General features: G+C 33.6%; 1 protein-coding gene across 1 annotated transcript in view; it reads left to right on the top strand.

The window, feature by feature from the left end:
• Nucleotides 1-4,245, top strand: part of LOC136850824 (glycine receptor subunit alpha-4-like) — a 93,791-nt gene extending 89,546 nt beyond the window's left edge. The window contains exons 8-11 of the mRNA XM_067124848.1: nt 141-241; nt 635-795; nt 1,478-1,619; nt 2,713-4,245. Coding sequence (XP_066980949.1) covers nt 141-241; nt 635-795; nt 1,478-1,619; nt 2,713-3,270 — 962 coding nt within the window. The 3' untranslated portion in view covers nt 3,271-4,245. The remainder of the gene's footprint in view (nt 1-140; nt 242-634; nt 796-1,477; nt 1,620-2,712) is intronic.
• Nucleotides 4,246-24,437: the final 20,192 nt, after the last annotated feature.

Genomic DNA, 24,437 nt, shown 5'->3' with positions numbered 1-24,437 from the left:
ATCTTCGCAGTAATAAATATTGCATTTATGATATCTTTTTGTAGAAATACAGACCGTATTTTTTTATATTCCTTCTGTATGTTAAGATCTTATTACTGCCAATCATTATAACGTCTTTTTTTTTTTTTATTCCTGCACAGGCAACTTCACGTGCCTTGAAGTGGTGTTCCAACTCAAACGCCGTCTTGGGTACTATCTCTTCCACACTTATATGCCCACTTGCCTCATCGTCATTATGTCGGTAAGTGCCCAAACCTAATCACATACACACACTCATATATATATATATATATATATATATATATATATATATATATATATATATATATATATATATATATATATATATATATATATATATATATATATATATATATATATATATATATATATATATATATATATATATATATATATATATATATATATATATATATATACACATATACATACATAGTACGTACACAAAATACAGAAGTGCCAAAAGATATAAACTTTGAAATGTTGAAATGAAAAGCCAGAATAAATATATCATTAACAATGACAATTTTCATTGCAATGTACTTATATATTACAATTACTATTCATGATATGTAATACATAAAAGATTAACTTTCACCTCTTTCCTTCCCAGTGGGTATCCTTCTGGATCAAGCCAGAGGCTGCCCCTGCTAGGGTGACCCTGGGCGTGACCTCTCTTCTCACCTTGTCGACCCAGCATGCCAAGTCTCAAGCGTCGTTGCCCCCGGTGTCGTATATTAAAATCATCGACATGTTCATGTCGACGTGTACTGTGTAAGTGTATTTTTGAGATCGGGAATATAATATAATGGGTGGGGGAGGGGAGGGTGGGAGTTGACAGGTGTTAGGGGAATTGACAGATGAAAGGGGGGTTGATAGGTGGGATGGTGGGGGCGAGAGTTTTATACCTGAATTTTACGCGTTCAAATATTTTATTTTTTTATTTTTGTTTTTAATTTAATATTTTACTTCTCAGTTGCTGTTACTTATATAAATGAAAGGAAATAAATTCAAATCTATCGGATTCCTCAAAAAATCCTGAATTTTGCTTGTTCGAAACTTTGTATACTTTTTTATTTGTTTTTAAATTAATGTTTGCTTTTATTGATACAAATGAAAGGACATAAATTGTAATGTTTTAAGTTCTCCAAAAATCCTGAATTTTGCTTGTTCAAAAAATCGTATACTTTTTTCTTATATCTGTTTAAAGTTATTTTTTAGTTTCTCGGTTGCTGTTATTTATACAAATGAAAAAAATCCCGAATGAGTAAAGAGGGGTCGAAATAAAATGAATTAAAATCAAATTAAAAAGACTTGAACGAGATTCATGCTACATATTTATGCGATAGATATTTAAGTCCCAAATTGCGAGTAATTTCAAAACGAGTTTATGTTTATGAAACCCCATTATTGTTTTTCTATCACATTACGCATTTCATTCCTCGTTTATTTACAGGTTCGTGTTCCTGGCGTTGATGGAATATGCCCTGGTCAACATTGTCCTCGGAGACGGACCTGAAACCCCTCCCAAGAAAAATCCTCCGCCTGAGAAAGATACCAAGAGCCTTCAAGTACCTTCGCGATATTTCTCTGACAAGGTTTGTGAAATGAGGCAGTTTTGGGTGGTTTTGCTTCGCATTCAGAAAGTCTTAGTTGCAGTTGGAACAGCAAAAGGTCGAGCGAAGATGCATTGTATTACTACCATAGAACAATTCACCTGGTCTTTTAAGAATGTTTTTTATATATTCAACTATTTATTTATGAAATTTATTAATTTGTATTTTTTTTCTTTTCTAATAACTGATCTCTTCTTTCTGTATTTCCCATAACCTTCTGGTATTTCTTTCTAATGAGCACCATAATATTCTTTGGAAGCCTAAATTTCAAGTCAGTGGCCGCTGTAGGATTGCTCCATATTAACAGGGTTTACCATAATAATAATAATAATAATAATAATAATAATAATAATAATAATAATAATAATAATAATAATAATAATAATAATAATAATAATAATAATAATGTGTTTTTTCTTGAAAAAAAATCTGCTTTTTCTTACAGTTCTGTGTAAACAAGTTATTAAACACATTTCAAGCAAAATAATAAGTATATGATCAATGAAAATGCCTAACAGTGATTACTGTCTTCAGATTTTTAGTCAAAAATCAATTTTAGACTTAGCATCTGTTTAGCTTGGTTTGTAATGGCCAGTTTTAATGATCAAGTACTTGCTCACGAATGCCTTATAATTTGTTACCTTGTGTCCCTGAATTCTTGCAAAATGCTACCGAATAGTTTTAAGAAATTTATAGGAAAATGGTCGAATGAGTTGCCCTTTTTAAAGATGTATTTTCCTTTTCCCTTCAGGAAAATGGTCGAGTGAGTGGTTCTCTTTAAAGATGTATTTTCCTTTCTTTTAGGAAAATAGTGGAATAAGCGGCCATTTTTAAAGGTGCATTTCCTTTTCCCTTCAGGAAAACAGGTCGAGTGTGTGGCCCTCTTTAAAGATGCATTTTCCTTTTCCCTTCAGGAAAACAGGTCGAGTGAGTGGTCCTCTTTAAAGGTGCATTTTCTTTTCTTTTAGGAAGATAGTCGAATAGGTGGCCCTTTTAAAGATATATTTTCTTTTCCTTCGGGAAAACAGGTCGAGTATTTGCCCTCTTTAAAGATGTATTTTCCTTTTCCCTTCAGGAAAACGGTCGAGTGAGCGGCGTGGGCGGCATATCAGCTACCCTGGCGAGGCCTCACCAACACCCCTACGCCACCGAAAACAGCCTCCACCCTCACACCTTGCACATGACCCCAGGTCACACCCACGGCACCCTCACCCTCGCCCACGGGACGCCCATCCACGGCCCCCTGGCCCACGGAGGCCACCCCCACCACCCAACGCTGGCCCACGGGGGCGGCACCTTGCACCACCGGCCGCACCATCACCACATGACGTACCCGCCCCAGGGGGGAACCTCCCACGGGGGGTGTTCCCACGCCTTCCACAACACCGCCCCCATCCACGGGATGAGGCCCCATCACGACCACCACCCGTACGGGGGTGGGGACCCGATGTTGGCACCGCTGCCCATCGTGCCCCCTCCACCCCCGCCCCCGGCACGGATGCCCGGACCGACGGCCGCTCAGAAGCGGAGGGCAAAGGCGATCCTCGTGGACAGGTTCTCCAGGGTCTTCTTCCCCTCCACCTTCGGACTTATCAATGGCCTTTACTGGATTATTTTCTGGTTGTATTTATAAGCGCCGTTTGTATTTCCTAGAGCGATTTATAAAGGGTGGTGGCTCCGGCGCGGCGCCCCCCCCCCCCACCGTCAGTACTCAACGAATCCTCAAAGTCGCCCGCCGCCTCACGCCAAAGAAGGGTGTCATTACTATATTTTGAGATATTTAGGGGAAGTTTGTACTGAGTCCATTGCAGTCCATTGATCTACACTCCTCCGGTCCATCGCTCAATGGAAATTCATCCATTATCATCTTCCACTCCCGAAAAAAAAACTCACGATGACTCACCATCAATCATTATCTCTCTCACGAAATGAATTCAACTTTCATCCATGCTCACTCAGTCAAATTCAACTTTCATCCATGCTCACTCAGTCAAATTCAAATTTCATCCATGCTCACTCAGTCAAATTCAACTTTCATCCATGCTCAGTCAGTCAGTCTCACTCATTTGCATAAATATATATACCTAAAACATAGAAGAAGCGTCTATTCTCAGTAATCGTAATGGATGTCCCATTCTCGTTTTATTTTAGGTGGCCAATTTCATTCGCAAATAGTTGTGTCCCGACATTTTTTCTGAATATATAAATATATATATGTTATCCATTTGTATTCTTAAGAGTCATTACCAAGACCGTGTTGTTGTTAAAAAAAAAAAAGAGATGTTTTATTCCCTTCACATACATAGGCCATTTTCACCAGAAACTGCACCAATTGAACACTGTTACTATATGACTGTGTGAGAGAAGTCCCGTGTAAACAAAAGACGGTGAAAAATGAACAGGTTTATCGTTATTTCAATTTCTTTGATTCGTTGTTTTGTTCATGAAGAAGTGCATAATTCAACATACGGTTAAAATTATGTCGTGTACGTTAAATTCTTTGTGTATGCATCTATGTATGTATGTATGTATGGTATAGTTTGTCAATATAGAAAATGAGTACAATGAACGATTTGTAGATGACAACGGAGGCCATGGACAAAATAAATGTTTTTAATTATTAAAATTGAAGTTTGTAAGCGACGTTTAACATACACGCATACACACACATACAGATATATATATATATATATATATATATATATATATATATATATATATATATATATATATATATATATATATATATATATATATATATATATATACATTATAACATTGTAAGAAGCTTACAAATCAATTTACACTCAAAAGTCCTGGTAAAAAATTTATTCACTGAACGCCCAGACGTCGCAACAATTCCTTATGTTAAAATTGAATTACGGGCATAAGACCCTTATGTTCTTCTTATTCAAATGATTACGTTTAACAATGAAGTATAAGCCAATCAACAGCACGAAGACAGATGACGGCTGAATTTTACAAGACACGATATTTTTACGGCTTAGAGTTTTGCAATGTTTTAGTCACACAACCGATGCACACTGCCTTATTGGAACTGAACTTACTAGAACATTTTTCCGTGTAGTAGGAACCCCATTAATCCGTTTGATGTGCCAAAATAATCCCTGTCCGTTGAATAATCGATCGTATTTGCACCAAATTTAGCAGGGTGGAATTTTCTTAAAAGGCTGTGGCTATCCGATGAGCTTCTTTGCTGGCAGGGATCAATCTTAACCAACTAACCAACTCGCTTGTGGTTGAACTACAAGATTGAGGATTCTAATTCACAAGCAAATGTTGGACATTCGCCTGTGGTAGAGCCCCGAGTTTGAGGATTACAAAATAATTTACAAGCAATTTTTGAACATTTGTGGTGTCCTAATTGTTGATGATACTATAATATCTGCACTAAGAAAGAGACGATGCTTCAGAACTGCTTGTGAATTTTATACTTAAATCTTGGGGCTTCTTATTTACAAAAACTATTTCTGATAGCTATTGAATGAAGCTCATAGCTTCAAGAATGACTACCTAACTCAGTTGCAAAAGTTTTAGCAGGGACACAAAAGACTGGAGAAAAAGCTACGGTAACCCTGTTGCTTTCTTCGGAATGCGCATGTGCATTCGTAGATCAAGTTTTTGTTCTGTTTACTTCTTACTTACATAAACTTGATTTCAACAGCCTCATTCTCAATGAATAATTTCCTAGACGGCTCTGCGGATAGTTAGTGCCTTTTTATTCCCAAATCGATGTTACATTTTGTATTCCGTATTTTGACGATGATGAAGAAGACTGCCCAGTGTTCTATTTTAGATGGAGATAATTTCCCTGGTGGAAAGTTAAGTGTCGTTTGAATCATAAAACTTGTATTTTGAAATACGAGCATTTATATTTGTATTGTGGTTTGGAAGTGACAGCATTGTTGATGTGAACGACAGCAATTTCATTTGCAAGTGTTTCATCGCAGGTCACTTGTTATCATGTCTGTGGCCTTTGCTATATCAGACATGAATCATCCTGGTGTTTCAGGAATAAAGTACTCTTTCTTCATCGTGCATTCAATTACTTATTGATGTTAGATAAAATAAAAAAAGTTCGATTGTCAAAGAGCAAAGATTTCTAATAAAGTTTGGCTTCTGAGCAAACGCACAGATAATGTTTCATGAAATTATATAATGGGGATGTTTGTGCATGTAGAACTCAAGGAAACTTTAGGATTCTCATTGATATTAAACAGAACACGTTTCTTCAAATTTGTGGTTAATTTTCTCTCCGATCTTTAAAAAAATTTGAATCTATGATTAAAATCTTTGCAATTTTTTTTATCAAGAAACTCAATTTCAACTCTTGTTTCTCGTTTTAGAATCTGTGATTGAAATTTTGCAAATTTTTTTATCAAGAATTCTAAATTTCAACTCTTGTTTCTCCTTATTTCAAAGCTACTCAGAATTCAAAAGTTCCACCAAAACCAGATTTATGGTGTTAAAAAATCACGAGTGAACTAAATGCGTAAAGCAAATGACATTTAAAGTTGGTGAAGTTACTATTAGGCAAAGAAAATTAGAGTACATATCTTTTGGTAAAATATCTACTGAAATTGAAAATCAACTAATAAGCAACAAATGCAAGGTGATAACAGTAAAAATAAACCTGGTAATGTTTACGGGAAGAATATTTCTCATAACAGTATTATTGTTCGTAAAATATATTGTTTAGTCAAGGGAAAAGACTTGTCTTTACCAAAAGACATTGTTTTATCTTGTATCTTTACCAGAAGACATTGTTTTATCTTGTATATTTACCAGAAGACATTGTTTTATCTTGTATCTTTACCAGAAGACATTGTTTTATGTTGTATTTTTACCAGAAGACATTGTTTAACTTGTATCTTTACCAGAAGACATTGTTTTATCTTGTATTTTTACCAGAAGACATTGTTTTATCTTGTGTCTTTACCAGAAGACATTGTTTTATGTTGTATTTTTACCAGAAGACATTGTCTTATCTTGTATCTTTACCAGAAGACATTTGTTTTATCTTGTATCTTTGCCACAGGAAATTCTTATATTTACCAAAGTTGATATCGATGGAGCAAAACTATTTGGGAAACCCCAAAACTGACTGGTCCTTTTATTTAAATTGAAAATTTTACTTGAAACTCATAAACAAAGCTCATTTAGCTCTGGTTTCATAGGTTTTCAAAAATCCAAGTCTTCTCTGAGCATGTGTGTGTGATTCATGATCGACATCTTGTTGATGCTGTATTCCCTCAAATTTCCTACTTCTGTTCATTACCTCATTATGTATTTAGTGTTATTTGAGAACCTTGGTGGCTGCCTTATGTCTCTGAATTGTTGATATATAAGGAAATTGAAAAATAAGAAAAAATGTCATTTCATTAAAGAAATTGTTGGAAATATTCCCATTCTGTAAGATGGCAAGAACTGACGATGTACTGCTTTGTAAGCAATGTTGATATTATTGCTCTTTTGTGTGTTATAAGTATAACTGAAAAAAATGAAATAAGTCAGAAGTTCCAAGATGGAGATATCTCATTTTTCCACATTTTTTGTTGTTGTTGTTGATAAAATGAGTCAAATGTGATTAAGGTATCCACTCGGATTCGCTCCATGGCACTTTGGTGACAGGTCTATGTGAAAGCCTGTAATATCAGCTGTGATCTCATGCAAAAGACGAATACTAAAGAGAATGAAGCCACATTTAAAACAAATGTACTTTGCACTTATGGAGCAACGCCATACGAATTATCTACAAGTCTTAGACCATCATGATTTTCAAGCACTTTATAGTTGGACCTTCGACAGGTGGTGTAAAAAAATATAATTTATGACCATGAGATGCGAATGCCCAATTACGGAACCATTTGTTACATGGGGTTGAATATTTTATGTGTTGCAAAGTATAATGTCGTAACATGCAATGAAAATATTTGGAGAAAAACTTTATATTGAACAGAATGCAATTAACGATTGTAAACTTATAAAAAATAATGGTTTCCTAGCACTCAGAGACATCTGGCAACGAAGTATATCATTTCAATTCTTTATCAATCCGTTACGTCAAAGTAAGGACTTTCTGGGTGTCATGTTGTTAATAAAGCAGATTCAGTGTTCAACATTTCAAGGTGAATAACCTATCAAATGACGTTCTTTTAAAATGAACGTGACTGGTGCCAACGATAATATTGAATATCATACACGTATTGTTTTGGTATGCAGGGGAAGGATTGCTGTGCATTCCTTTAACCCCTACACTTTACATATATATATATATATATATATATATATATATATATATATATATATATATATATATATATATATGCATATATACATTAACATTTATACCTTCATTATGCACATTCATTCATTGTTTGTAAATATTCGGATCATTAGATTTACCTTTGTTTGTGTTTCAATAAAGAATGAATTTAACAGAGTTTTTCCTTTCAAAACCTTTAGTAGACTGAAATCTGAGTTACACCTAACCAACTAATATATAATTTCTGTTTGTGAACGACTATAAAATGGGTATGAAAATATACTTTTAGATTTAGACATGAAAGAAGAATTAAAACAATAATGAAAAATAATTGACAATACTGGATTATGCTTTAGACAACGAACTTTTTTTTTTAAGCAATCACAAATTTATCATCAAAATTTGTCATCAAAAATTTATTATGTCTGATGGTGACTGAAAGCATGATATTATTATTAAGGCTTTCTGTAAACTCCGCGTGGATGATAGTTCAAGTACTGCATGCTTCGGTAAAATATACGCAGACTTGTTGCTAGTGTAAAAAATGTATTATTAGCCTTACTATTCAGACACTTATATCAGCAATACTTCATGTAAAACGACCCTAATTCTTGTTATAAACTTGCGAAGTAAGCATTCAGAATGTAGAAGGCCCTTGCTTAAATGGGGAAAACAAAACAAGTAAAAAATGAGCCGAAGTTTCTTCGGCGCAATTGAGTCTTCTGTACAGCTGCTACAGCATATAATCAAGGCCACCGAAAATAGATCTATCTTTCGGTGGTCTCGGTATAATGCTGCATGAGCCGCGACCCATGAAACTTTAACCACTTCCCTCGTGGTGGCCTATCCAACATCGTTGCCAGAAGCATGATTATGGCTAACTTTAACCTTAAATAAAATCAAAACTATTGAAGCTAGAGGGTTGCAATTTGGTATCTTTGATGACTGGAGGATGGACGATCAGCATACCAATTTACTGCCCTCTACCCCCAGTAGTTTTTAAGATCTGAGGGCGGACAGAAAAAGTGCGGACAGAAAAAAGTGCGAACAGAATAAAGAGCGGATGGACAGACAAAACCGGCACAATGGTTTTCTGTTGGAGAAAACTAAAAATCCAAAGAGCAAATCTTATGATTACAGTTTTCAGGGAGAAATATCTTAACAAATAAAATGTTTATAAAAAAATTATTATAAAGTAGATCATATGTGTCTAATGAGTTGATTAACGGTTTCCCATTCTTAGCTAAAATCGTTGGAGTAAGATGCGTATTATTAGGAAAACAATGGAAAATTATTTTCTTAAGCTATAAGTTGGAAAACATTTTCCTACTAATAACTTCTGTCATGTTTACCAGTTGCGGGATGGACGTTTCAGTGAGTGACTAGATTCTTGTTCCTAGTGGAACACCCAACAGGCGATCACATATGCACACGCGCGCACGCACACACATACACACACACACTGACACATAGATATACATATATATATGTGTGTGTGTATATATATATATGTACATATATATGCATATATATATGTATATGTATATATATATGTGTGTATGTGTATATATGTATATATATACACAGTATATATGCACATATATATAAATATTTCTATAATATATATAATATGTATATACATATATATGTATATACATACATACATATACATACATCCACGCCCAAAGAAGCAGCCAACAACACAACACGCAACAAAAAAACAAAACAAACAAAAGAAACAACTAAAAACTCTCCCTCCCCCAAAAGCGAAAAATCTTTCTGGAAAAGGAACGCAAACCAGGGAGGGCCCCAATCCAGACATTGCAATAAGGGAAATGAAGAAGCTGCACGTCGTCCCTTCTGCAACGATTCCCTTCAATGGCTCCCTTTATGAAGGGCATGAAGAGAGCCACACTGGGAGACAAAGGCAGGACTGGAGAGAGTCACAGAGCCACGGAAAAATAATATGATTATATTAGATTAATTCTGTGAGGAAAGTAGCACAACTTGAGAGAGAGCCATGGAAAATAAAACTAAACTAATTCTATGAGGAAAACTTAATTTTTATTGGTTATGCCTCACTGGCTCTTAAAGCAGAGAGTCAGAAAAATAATAAGATTAAATTAATTCAATGAAAAAATAGCAGAACTTGATATATAGAGCCAGAAAAATAAGACTGTTCTATTTCTATGGGGAAAACTTAATATATTTTATATTCTATTGCATCAATTAATCTCACGTAGCCTCAATAGCCTCTCATAGTCATTGGTGCGTGATACTCAATTGCCGGGCTTCAAAACTTATATTCTGTTGAGGTGTCACGATGTCAAACTGCTAAATAATGGGTGTTTTATTCCCTACACCGCAAAGCTGTGGAACAGACTTGCTGGGAGTATTAAGAAAGCTTAGGCTGAATTTTGAAAGTGAGTGTAACACCACGGTTCTCAATAACCTTTAATGTAGGTGGATGTTTTCATGTTTATTGATTGACTGAATGATAAATTAATTCTTTTATTTATTCATTAAAAATACTCAATGCCCTTTTTGCTATAAATCTATTTTTCTTTATTCTTTCTATCCTTTAAATATTTTTTAACAATTTTAAAAGGTTATATCATTTTTTTGTGTTTATATTGAATAATAATAATAATAATAATAATAATAATTAATAATAATAATAATAATAAAATAATAATAATAATAATAATCAAACTAACAACAGTAACATTCCTATGACTTATGAAAGGAACTTAATAATAATAATAATAATAATAATAATAATAATAATAATAATAATAATAATAATAATAATAATAATAAATGAAAATGTAACCCCTATTACAGAAGATGACAAAATTGTCCTGATAATATACTATAAAAATACGAAAACGAACCAGTTATTACTTAAAAACAACCCCGCGCCCCAAGAAACGTCTTTGTAGTGTCATCTACGAATTCACATGCCCGGCGGAAAGATGCCACCACTCTTACATCGGCATGACGACTACCAAAATCTCCAAGCGTCACTCCTGTCACCTCCAAGAAGGGGCTATTTTTAATCATTACGCTCAAAAACACCAAAGAAGGCCCGAAAGAGAAGAACTCGTAAAGAATACCAAAATCATCGACCAGGTAACGGATGGCCGACGCCTACGGCTTCTCGAAGGTTTACATATTTTAGAAAAAAAAAAAAGCCGAACATCAACAGGTGAAGGAAACTGAATTTCTCCCTACCATCATGCGGAGAAATTTAAGAAACCAACCGGCGCCGGACAGCGGCGAGAGAGAGAGAGAGAGAGAGAGAGAGAGAGAGAGAGAGAGAGAGAGAGAGAGAGAGAGAGAGAGAGAGAGAGAGAGCCAACATCGGACACAGAAGGCAGATTACCTGAACAACTATAATCCCGGATAACAGCCACTCCCAAATTCCTACAGCGATTAGGCCCAGAAGGTCTCAACGCCTTCAGGCCCGACTTCGTCACCAACCTAGGACCAACCAAAACACTGCTGAATAACCGACTTGACAACTGTACACCCCCGCTTGCTATATATACCCTTGTAACCTGCATGCTATTCATTCAATCTCTGAAAATGGACGCCAGGGAGCGTTTGAAACGTCAGAGGAAATAAACCTAAAAAAACAGAAATCTTTGTATGACCTTGGGAAACCTGATTTACCAGCTACAGGCTGAGAAAAAAAAGATAAGAAGAAGAATAGAGAAGACTGTATAAATTAAATAAATTAAATAATAATAATAAAATAGTAATAATAATAATAATAATAATAATAATAATAATAATAACATTCCTATGACTTATGAAACCCCAGCCATTAAGATAATAATAATAATAATAATAATAATAATAATAATAATAATAATAATAATAATAATAATAATCAAACAAAAACTTCTTTCAGTTTTTCTTCTGATGTTGGAAAGAGAAACCCACAAGATTCCTGTGTATAACTTGTTTACTTGTAAATATTTACAAGTAAACAAGTTATACACAGGAATCTTGTGGTTTTTTCTTTTCAATAATAATAATAATAATAATAATAATAATAATAATAATAATAATAATAATAATAATAATAAGGATCCTATGAATTATGAAAACACAGTCATTACAATATCATTATAACAATAATGACATTACTGACAGTCATAATGACATAATGGCAGCAACAAAAATCGACGAATCACTCTCCCTTTCCATTACAACCCGCCCGCCCCAAAACAACCAAAAAAAAAAAAAACCCTATCGAATAAAAACACGCTCGGCTTCAGCGAAGAAACTCCTCATTTAGATACAAGACAAAGAAAACAAAAGGGATTATTAAGAAAGTTAGAAAACTCCGTCATTGCCTCACAAAAGGAGAATAATCTCGTCTAGAGAGAGAAAATAAGAAAGAAGAAGTCTTTTTTTTAAAATGCGTTGCTTCGTACAAAGGAATAAAACTAATCATGTCTCCTCTTTTTTTTTTTTTTTATCTGCTCAGTTAATATGTTAATGAATGCAGTTGTTGCCTGGCGATGTTGTTTGAAGACTGTCGTTGCACAACAATTGTTTTATGAATTTATCTGTTTTGCGATTTATCTTTTTATCTGTATCCAAAAGAAGAGAGAGAGAGAGAGAGAGAGAGAGAGAGAGAGAGAGAGAGAGAGAGAGATGGGAGGAGGGAGGATACACTTAAGAGTATAACAGCTCTATTTAAATGCTTTGTGATTTGGAACCGTCAAATAGATAAAATAAAAAATTTTAGAGAGAGAGAGAGAGAGAGAGAGAGAGAGAGAGAGAGAGAGAGAGAGAGAGAGAGAGAGAGAGAGAGAGAGGTACACTGAAAGTATGTAGCAGCTCTAATTAAATGCTTTGTGATTCGGAACCGTCAAATAGATAAAATAAAAAATTTTGATAGAGAGAGAGAGAGAGAGAGAGGAGAGAGAAAGATAGAGAGCATATAACAGCTCTGAGAGAAGTCAAATAGATAAAATAAAAGAGAGAGAGAGAGAGAGAGAGAGAGAGAGAGAGAGGGTACACTGAAAGTATAAAACAGCTCTATATAAATGCTTAGTGATTCGGAATCGTCCAGCAGATATAAATAAAAGATTGGATTTTTATCAAGTAAGACTTACTGATTCCTGATATATCTTAAATGCCATTAACTGTACAAAAAAACGGACAATATTTCCCCTTTTCGGTTCTAACTGGGAAAGACTGAATGAATTCTACTTCAATTTTGTCCACGGAACCTTGAACAAATTTCTCTACTCAACAGTCAGTAACTGCAACTGCTTTTAGTTTTCTGTAAAAGAAAACTATTGTACCGGCTTTGTCTGTCTGTCCGCACTTTTTCTGACCGCCCTCAGATCTTAAAAACTACTGAGGCTACAGGGCTGCAAATTGGTATGTTGATCATCCGCCCTCCAATCATCAACCATACCAAATTACAACCCTCTAGCCTCCTTAGTAGTTTTTATTTTATTTAAGGTTAAATTTAGCCATAATCGTCCTTCTGGCAACGATATAGAATAGGCCACCACTGGGCCATGGTTAAGCTTTCATGGGCCGCGGCTCATACAACATTATAACCAGACCACCGAAAGATAGATCTATTTTCGGTGGCCTTGATTATACGCCGAAGTGGCTGTGCAGAAAACTCGATTGCGCCGAAGAAACTTCGACGTATTTTTTTACTTGTTTTCTCACGCCACCTCCATTTATTCCTAAATTAGATAAATTGAAGGTAATTTCAATGCTGTCATTTGTAACAGGTAAGTGGGATGTCCCCTGGTAATAAACAGTTCACCTGGGACATTTATCAGGCAAGGAAATTTTTCTTGGTGTTGATAATCCGTTCACTACTTTATCTTTGGCTAATGAACTTGCCTTGTAAAGTATCACTAATTAGTTTACCTTTTAGAATCACTAAGGCTCTTTGAAGTTAGCTGTCTATGACGAAGGTGTTAAGTAACTTTCTATCACTAAGTAACTGTAGAAATTATTGAAATATCAGAAAAAAATGGTAAGAGAATATTAACGACCTACTTCAATCCCTTTTAGAATATTCAAGACAATGGGAAGCTGCAGAAGGAGCTTAGATAAGAGTACCTTAAATTATTTTTACGTTTTCTATTTAAATTACAGAAGTTTTCTTTTATAGTATATGGATAGCTCACACGTTTAGACAATTTATTTCCTGCATATCTTGATCTCCTCGTTGAGTTATCATTATTTATTCATCGTATGATTTCATTTCCTTTCATTTTTTCGCTATACAGTCGTTCTGTTATTGTTTTAATTTGAACCGTTATTGCATTTTGAACTTAAAAATAATCATTTTCCTATGATTTAATGTTTTGTTTTAAACGTTTTTGGCATTAGTTCCGTCTGAGATAGTGGACCCCACCCTTATATCCTACAGTTCGGGTGACCACAGGGGGAAAGTGGGGTTTTTTGGTGGGGAAAAACACACGAGTAAAATAACAGGGACTTTATCCCGCTGGACTTTATCCCACTGACAGTTCTCATTCAGATTAAGGTGCGTTCAGGGAATGTTTTCAAACTCATATCATGCTCTACAGTAAGGACCTGGTAACCAAGGTTAGGTTAGGTTGAATATTGTTGGTCAGGTCATTTGCTAACGATACGAACGTCAGAAACGTTCAAAGCACACGTCAAAACATAAGAAAATTATATCTTTAAGTCCAAAATGCGATAATGGATTGAAGTAAAATTTTACCGTCGTCCGTTTCTATGGAAGCTTGCTTTTAGGTCTTAAAAAGCCTTTAAAACTTGGTCCAAATCATTGTCTGTCGTGATGATAATAATAATAATAATAATAATAATAATAATAATAATAATAATAATAATAATAATAATAATAATAATAATAATAATAATAATAAGGTCTGGTTAGGTCAGGACCTGGCATTCTAGGAAAGGTTAGGGGTGCTTTGACGTCTGCGGTACTGGATAACAGGCAACCAGAGAATATTTAATAGTCTACCCTATATATTCCTGCAACCTTTACGTTTTCCTTAGGTCAAAAGCCCAGTTTTCTTCCAAATTATATGACAAACTTATCTATTTTAACTACAGTATGGCACTACCTACAGTCCCCCCCTTCTCTCTCTCTCTCTCTGTATGCATGTATGTTTGTATGTGCATGTGTTATCAGGTTTACATATTACTGACGAATAAGGAATACCATAAAGGTACTGTATTACTTCTCACTGACTGGGAATGTCAGATATTTTTTGCAAGTTTAAAAAATTCCTTTGTATGATTCTTGATGTTTAAAGACTGCATTTCACTCTTATGCATAACCTAATATACTACTTATGACAGAATAACTTAGTAGCATTTTTGAGATTCTTACAAATGAGAGAAACTTTAACTTGAACATAAAGAAAACCTGACGACACAAACGATCATCGAAGAATTATTTTTTTTTTTCTAAAGTAATGAAAAACAGAGAATTAAGTTCAACAAAACCTGAGAGGCTTAAAATTCCAAACATTGAAAGTGATTGGTATGACTATATGGTATCCAAAAATTTGGACTTAAAAAATAGACTAATTTAAAGAAACACACACACACACATACACACACACATAATATATATATATATATATATATATATATATATATATATATATATATATATATATATATATATATATATATATATATATATATATTGAGAGAGGGAAGGTAGCATATGCCTACAAAATACAGATAGCAAGTTGGGTGGAAGACTTGGGCACTTACGAGATAGGAAGACATTTTAAAATGCAGTTAGTTGGTAAGCTCTATGGTGTAAAGCTTCAAATGCATAATTATTATTCACTTATTAGCTAAACTGATTATCAGTATCATTATTATTGTGTGCAAAGGTTCACACGGAACAGGCTTTCAATAAAATAGTATGACCGATTTAAAAAATGAGACACGTTGATAAAAGTGATAAAAAATATACAAATAAATGAAAATAAATCAACTGATAGGCCTACATCGGCAACAATATAAAAAGACGATCTCTTAAGCAATATGGTCCAAAGGAGTTTATTTTCCTAATGCTCTCAACGTCTCTCTGTAAGCCTACTTGTATTCCGCACTACACAGCAACCTTATTATATTAATGTACTATAAACAAGTAAAAAATGCGCAGAAGTTTCTTCCGCGCAATCGAGTTATCTGTACAGCGTATAATCAAGGCCGCCGAAAATAGATCGATCTGTCGGTGGTCTCGCTATAATGCTGTGTGAACCGCGGCCCCTGAAACTTTAACCACGGCCCGGTGGTGGCCTGGCCTATATCGTTGCCAGATGCACGATTATGGCTAACTTTAACCTTAAATAAAATAAAAACTACTTAGGCTAGAGGGCTGCAATTTGGTATGTTTGATGATTGGTGGGTAGATGATCAACGTACCAATTTCCAGCCCTCTAGCCTCAGCAGTTTTTAAGATCTGAGGGTGGATGGAAAAAGTGGGGACATAAAAAAGTGCGGACGGACAGACAATGCCGGCACAATACTTTTCTTCTCAGAAAACTAAAGCAGACATTTAAATTCACTTAGAATCACTCTCTCCAAGAAGAGAGAACACAACTAACATACGTTAAGAGCTAAAGCCTCATCAATAACCCTCAACGCTGACGGGATTATACCAGCGGAAGCATATTGCACCAGTATGAGCTGAAGTGTTGCGAGCCAAACTTCCAGGGCCAGTATTATCGTTAGACTAGCAGAGATAGGCGAGCCTGGTTTATTGGCTCTGGGTCCACACTGCTTCGGCATCAATTTCCACGTCGTCATCATTAAACGCCTAAATGGACCTTTCGTCAGGTTAAATCCCGGTGGAGAATAACTTACGAAGGTCCTGGAGTTGCTAACTTGTTTTTATATATATGCTATTAGGGGTCATTCTTTCTCCTTATGGATTTTTTCAGGATTTTCATAATAGAGCTTTTCGTCAGGTTAAATTCAGAGTGTGTGGACTCTGTTTATGGACAGCCTGAGTTTACTCTGTATTGCTTTTGACATTATTTTGGCTTTATGTTATATAATTTTCATATCGATGACTTGTTTTTCAAAACCTGCTTTTTATCATATAAAAAATATGCTTCAAATAGTTTAAATGGAATGTTAGTCTATAAACCATATACAGACTACTACTATTGAATCTTCAGATGGTTACACTTATAATGGAGTCAAGGGATGGTAAGCAATTAAGAAAATACAAAAAAAAATAATAAATATATTATAATCATTGAACACGTGCAATAATGATATTCAACTATCATCGTAAGGGAAAGGAATATTTAGTAAATACTTTTCATAGAAAAAAAATACTACAGACACTGACGTAGGACACCATAGCTTCACGTATGAAATACGTACCGCAATAAATCAACGATAATTTATAAATAAAAGCGAAAGTGTACTAGGAAATGCGATTAAAAACGCCAAGGTTTAGTCTTTGCATAAACACCTGATTTTATCTTCCGTGAATGTTTGCGAAATCTAACGTGGTAAATATTTGCTTGATGATATGACCTCATGAAGTAAACAGCTCGGGAAAATTTTACGTACTACAAAAAAAAAAAATTACAAATTTATTAAGTGTTTGTAAAATCAACCACTCATGATAGTGTCTCAGTGGTACGCAGTAATCTGAATATCTAAAATAATTTATTTTCGTTATATACTCAGTATATAAAACCACAAAACAATTATACTAAAATTGGTTAAAAAGAATACTTCTACCAATACTGCTTAACCAATGAAACTGAATTCCACAAAACAAAAATACAGAATCAATATCATTTATAAATATTTTCATAAGAGGTATATGAAAAACGAAAAAATACATTTAATCAAGTCTTCTTAAAAGAGGGACAGTCCTGAGACTATAATTAGTTATTGACTGACCATTTAAATATTTGAATAACGGTAATTTTGGAAAACATAAGAGGTTATCCTCAGTTGCTGTTTATTGTTGAAAATAGTTGGGCAAAGCCTCGAGGAAAAGTGTTTACTCTTTCTAGAGAAAGTACAAAAAAAAAAAGTTTAAATAAAAGTTGGTCCAAGTTCGAAATCGAAGTTACATTTACATCCACTTGTAAGATATGGCAAACATTCTCTGAAAACTGTACTTTAGAGAAGGACAGAACTGAGACTATAATTCAATTATAAGACGAAGAACAATAGTGAATATTAATTCTATAATGGTGCAAGGTGATATTTAATAAAAAGGTAATATTTGAAAGTGATGTTTACTCTCTCTAGAGAAAATACACTGAATTAAGAAACGGAAAAATATCCTCAGTTGCTGTTTATTGTCGTCCCGCAACCTGAAGTTGGGAAACGCCTCGTGGAAAAGTGTTTACTCTTTCTAGAGAAAGTACAAAAAAAAAAAAGGTCTGAATAAAAGTCGTCCCACAGCCTCAACTTGGAAAGACCCTACAAGAAAATTGTTTACTCTCTCTAGAGAAAGTACAAAAAGGGTCTGAATGAAAGGTCAGAAAGTCCTTTTATTCTTCACACCCTCCTTCTCCGTCGACGTTCCACGACGCATCTCATAATTCAACCTTTTTCTCCATATATGTCATTCTCGTGTCATTTTTTCAATTCCATTTGTAATGACATCTTACAGTCCCTTCCTCCTATGTGCCATATCTCATTAACATGAGTTATTCCTTGATTAAAATGTACCAAATGCTTTATTCGTTCAATTTCATTTCTTTATGTTTCCTCGCCTTTCACATAGTGACGTCTGTCCTGTTGAATTAATGGCCAGTTCTATAGTAGTAATAATAATAATAATAATAATAATAATAATAATAATAATAATAATAATAATAATAATAATAATAATAATAATAATAATAATTAAAAGCCACAGTAGTGTTAAAAAGAGTTATGAACAGAGTTCTAATGTGGCTTTTAATTCTCGACATTGTAGCATCGTTACAGGGTCGCCTTGTTTCAGTAATAATAATAATAATAATAATAATAATAATAATAATAATAATAATAATAATAATAATAATAATAATAATAATAATAATAATAACAACAACGTACTTATACCAAGATTAGGGAGCATTTTATTTCATTAATACTTTATTTTCTCTACCTGCTTTTCAGTCATGAACCAAATAATAATAATAATAATAATAATAATAATAATAATAATAATAATAATAATAATAATAATAACGTACTTATGTACCAAGATTAGGGAGCCTTTTATTTCATTAATATTTTATTTGCTCTACCTGTTTTTCAGTCATGAACCAATTCTTTTCCATTCTGCCAAAAAAAAAAAAATCCTTTCCCCATTGTTTTAATGAGCGAATAATTTCAAAGGCTCCCAAAGAACCGGCGGTGGAATGTCATGCACTAGATTTTTCAGGCTCTTCCTGGGCGGAAAATAACTTCCGCTAATTAAATGAACATGTGCCCAAAACAACAGAGGTATAAAGTGAATTAAAAAAAAAAATAAATATATATATATTCGCGTGTCGCAGGAAAGGACAAATGGCAATCTTTTTTTTTTTTTTGAGACTTGCATTCTGAATTGCTTTTCCTGTGCATTATAATTTTAATGCGGCGTACATTAGCTCTACAAATAAAACGTGTATTATACGTGGCAAGTGGAGCTTACAATACGCGAGGGACGGTTTTACTTTTTTGCGTTTTTTTTTTTTACGGGAATTTCACTCGGTGTTCTCTTAACTAAATATTTATTTCGCGTCCACCTTTAATTTATCAGATCTGTGAACTGCTGCTTGTCTGCTCTTTTGAATTGTTTACTGAATTTTGAAGAGTAATTCAAATTGAAATGCACGATTTACCAACCAAAATTATTCATATTCCGTAATACTTTCATTTGATTTGAAGGCAATCTTTTCTGACGCCAATGACTGCTGACCGGGTAGTCAAGAATTTATGGTATTTTATACAAATTTGGTTTTCAGTCATATTACTGGATCAATAAAACCATTTCTGTAGGCAGGCAAGACGCGTTAGTTTTAAAAGAATAATGACAGTAAAATCAAGATTTTATGGTATTTTAATTAGATACAAATTTGGTTTTCAATGAAACTACTGTATATCAGGTAGTCAAGATTTTACGGTATTTTAATCAGATAAAATTTGGTTTTAAATCAAACCACTGGATAAACAAAACCATTTCTGTAGACAAGCAAGACGCGTTCGTTTTAAAAGAATAAAATGTCTATAAATCATGTTACTTTACCGAATCTTCATATTGCTGGACCTCCACCCGATTCTCTGAGGTCACTTTTGGTGAAAAATATGAAGGGTCCTTTCTTCCACTTACTGTTTTCCTCCCTACAGCTATTCACCAATCTTAGGAGTTTTAAAATAACTACTGGATTAGAACTTACGCGTTATAATCTACCATGTTATTTTGCGGAAGGAAATGTGTTAAGCTATGCTTCAGTCTTATCTGACATTCCGATTGATTAAAGGATGGATTGTATATATAACAGTACGAAACCGAATTTATAAACACAGTATGCATATGTGAGAGTAACTATGTAAACTTACATAATATTTATAGACATATATAATATATTATATATATATATATATATATATATATATATATATATAAACACATACAGACACACACACTGTGTATTGCGTACGCAATACACTTGGTACCTGGTCTTTAATTTTCACTACGTATATACATATATATATATATATATATATATATATATATATATATATATATATATATATATATATATATATATATATATATATATATATATATATATATATATATATATATATATTATTTGTGTGTGTGTGAGTGTGTGAAAGTCCTGAACTGTGTTAGTTCTCTACATATGCAAAAGGACGCTAAATTGGCGCTGAAGTTATTGTTAGTTCTTCAGACCAGCCTCAGAGTTTAGCCGAAAACCTTGACGAAATAAATAAGTTTAAGGTGCTGGCGTAATTATGCCTTTGAACTACAGGATGCAAATGAAACTTGGTCGAAACCTGTTCCTGTTTGAGAAACAGCATAACAAAGTACACCGGCGCATGCGCAAAAACAAAGAAAAACAAGTCGGAAGGAAATTTTTTCTTTTCATTTCCTCGCCTGTGTGGAATGGAATGACAAACTCGCAAACTTCGCCATTAAAACTTGAGAAGAAACCTACAAGAAAACTCCCTCCCAGAAGAACAGTCACAGAAACAGACACAGGAACAGACACAGGCACAGACTTCCGTGTTTGAAGATTCCACAAACAGTTTTCCCTTTTTTTTTTTTGTGTGTTTTTTTTTTTCTCTTCAAGTAGTGCTTACTTGCATATTCCTTTGCCATCTTTGGAGGAGGAAGTTCTAATGGTCGTCTTCCATAATTTCAGAGGATGTTTTATTTTTTTTTTCTTGCTTCAAGTGTTAGAAACAAAGCTGAACTGATTCACTTGGGGAATATTCGCACCAGTTATGACGGAATTGTGTATAGTCATTAATGTGTAATTGTAAGCAGCGAAGTTCAGATGGAGGCAGACAATCAAACATATCTCTCTTTCTCTCTCTACACACACACACACACACACACACACACACACACACATATATATATATATATATATATATATATATATATATATATATATATATATATATATATATATATATATATATATATATAATATATGACTTTTTATCACATCACCGTGATTCATATACAATCATTAAGCTACAAACGTCCTTTAATATCCAATTAGTTCTACCTAGAAATAATATATTTTCATATATGTTACCGAAGGGGATTTTTTTTCGTCGTCCCGTGGGCTCGAACCAGCGAAGGACAAGAACTCAGGACTACAGTGGACGCATTAACCCACACGGCCAGCCCATGGGACGACGAACTTATTATCAACTAAAAAAAAATTCCCCTTCGGTAACATATATGAAAATATATTATTTCCGAGGTAGAGCGAATTGGATATTAAAGGACGTTTATAGTTTACTGATTTTATATATATATATATATATATATATATATATATATATATATATATATATATATATATATATATATATATATATATATATATATATATATATATATATATATATATATATATATATATATATATATATCACACACACACACACACACGTGTCTGACGGACGGGTCTTACCCAAATACCCAAATATGTTAAACAAGGGCAGACTGAGATCAGAACCCAAAAGAAAATACAACACCAAAATCAAAATCCCATACCACGAAAGCATTAGAAAGATAACTAAATCTTAAGGAAGAAATAATCCTTTGGTTTTAACTGCCTAATATCATAGGTTCCAAGGTCATCAGAATTTATAAAAAAAAATGTGATGCACATCCTACATAAAATATGGATACTAGTAATCTTCATGATATGCCCATTAAAATTGTTTTATTTTTAATCATACAAGCAGTACCAGAATTGGTATAAACTATGTGCATCACAAATCATTCAAGGGATTTGTCTTTATAAAGCTAGATGGTTGTAGCTGGCTGTATTATTATTATTATTATTATTATTATTATTATTATTATTATTATTATTATTATTATTATTATTATTTCAGTAGAGGAAACCTATTCACATGGAACAAGCGCACACGGGCCACTGGCTTGAAATTCAAGCTTCCAAAGAATGTTGGCTTCAGCCTCCCACCGCAGACCCAACTCAGCAGCAGTAACTGATCATGCTACAGAGCCAGTGATTTTTCATCGCCCTGGGGGAGACGCGCACCCGCGACATCTGAGTGGCATGGCACGACACTAACCACTATACCAGCGGCCCAGCTAAGAAATTAATAAACATTAATAAGTTTTAAAGGTTATAGAATCCAGATGGAACTGATTACTATAGCTTCTTCGGTTATATTTCAAAGAAGATTAGTATCCCTTATCCTTAAGGCTTTACCGTTGTTGTGTAAATAAGGGCCTCGGTATACCTAGAAATCCTTTACTGTTCGAAAAGGTGTAGAAATATTTTCCAAAATCTAACGCTTTTGCTGTTTCCACATTTCTTTTTAATTCGTGGGCCTTTCCGTTCTCTTAAAACACGGCTGAAAATATTGAAAGTAAATTTAAGATTTTTTCCCTACTTTTTAACATTCTATGACCTTTTTTTTTTGTCCTATACCAACTCTCAAAATGATTAGTGCAAAGTCAAGATGAATCTCGACAGATTCTCTCTCTCTCTCTCTCTCTCTCTCTCTCTCTCTCTCTCTCTCTCTCTCTCTCTCTCTCTCTCTCTCTCTTCTCAAAAGAATTAATGCAAATGTAAGATGAATGTCGACAGATTCTTTCTAAATTCGAGTCTCTCTCTCTCTCTCTCTCTCAAAAGAATTAATGCAAATTTATGAAAAATCTAGACAGTTTGCACTAAATTTGAATCCGTTATTATCTCTCTCTCTCTCTCTCTCTCTCTCTCTCTCTCTCTCTCTCTCTATCTCTCTCTCTCTCTCTCTCTTTACCCCAAATTAAAATGGGACTGAAGCTGAGTTACGTTTAAGATGAAGACGAATATGTTTCAAATCAAATCCCTCCCTTTTTTTCCTCTGCATATTAAAACGAGATTGAAGATCAAAGCTGTCACTTTTTCACTTAAAAATCATTCCTTACGTTTAAGGAAACGAATTGCAATCCTCGTGAGTTAGGAGATTTCCTTCTAACTCTCTCTCTCTCTCACACACACACACACACATTCTCAAAACATCGAAGTATAAATACATGATTCTTCATTCATTCTCTCTCTCTCTCTCTCTCTCTCTCATAGTTTTATCTATTATTACTGGTGTTTGTCTTTCTTCTTGGTATTGTATTATGGCTGGTACAAAAGCATTTGCAATTTTAGGTATAAAAAAAAAGATATGAATTTATAAAACTGATTCCATCACTCTAATGTTGTAAATACGTTTAACGCTCTGTTAAGAAAATAATTGTATTGATAATTATATGTTTGTTGTCTTGGCAAAACATTTCTTTTATATATCTCTCGTCAAATAAAACCTTTTTATTCGATAACAGATGAATGAAATTTTTTTTTATTTGACTTCGGGAAATACACCTCTTGCCGTACGAAAAGTTAATAATAATAATAATAATAATAATAATAATAATAATAATAATAATAATAATAATAATAATAATAATAATAATTATTATTATTATTATCATTTATATAATAATAATAATAATAATAATAATAATAATAATAATAATAATAATAATAATAATAAAAATCCGAATAAAAAACGCTCACAATTATTTATGTATATTTCAACAGATACTGAATTACAGCCATAAACCGCGTCACCTCTGGAAATGAATTTATCAAAAGCGCAAGCAATGTGATACAGGATACATTGTCGGGTTGATTTATATAGATACACATTTGCATAAACGCCCAAATCTCGTTACTGCGCTGTATTTCGTGTTGTTTTTATTCTTGCTGCATAATTCGGAG

The sequence above is a fragment of the Macrobrachium rosenbergii genome, chromosome 22 (genome assembly GCF_040412425.1).
Source record: "Macrobrachium rosenbergii isolate ZJJX-2024 chromosome 22, ASM4041242v1, whole genome shotgun sequence".
NCBI lineage: Eukaryota > Metazoa > Arthropoda > Malacostraca > Decapoda > Palaemonidae > Macrobrachium > Macrobrachium rosenbergii.
The sequence above is the reverse complement of the archived record's forward strand: the minus strand, read 5'-3'. Positions and strand labels throughout refer to the sequence as shown.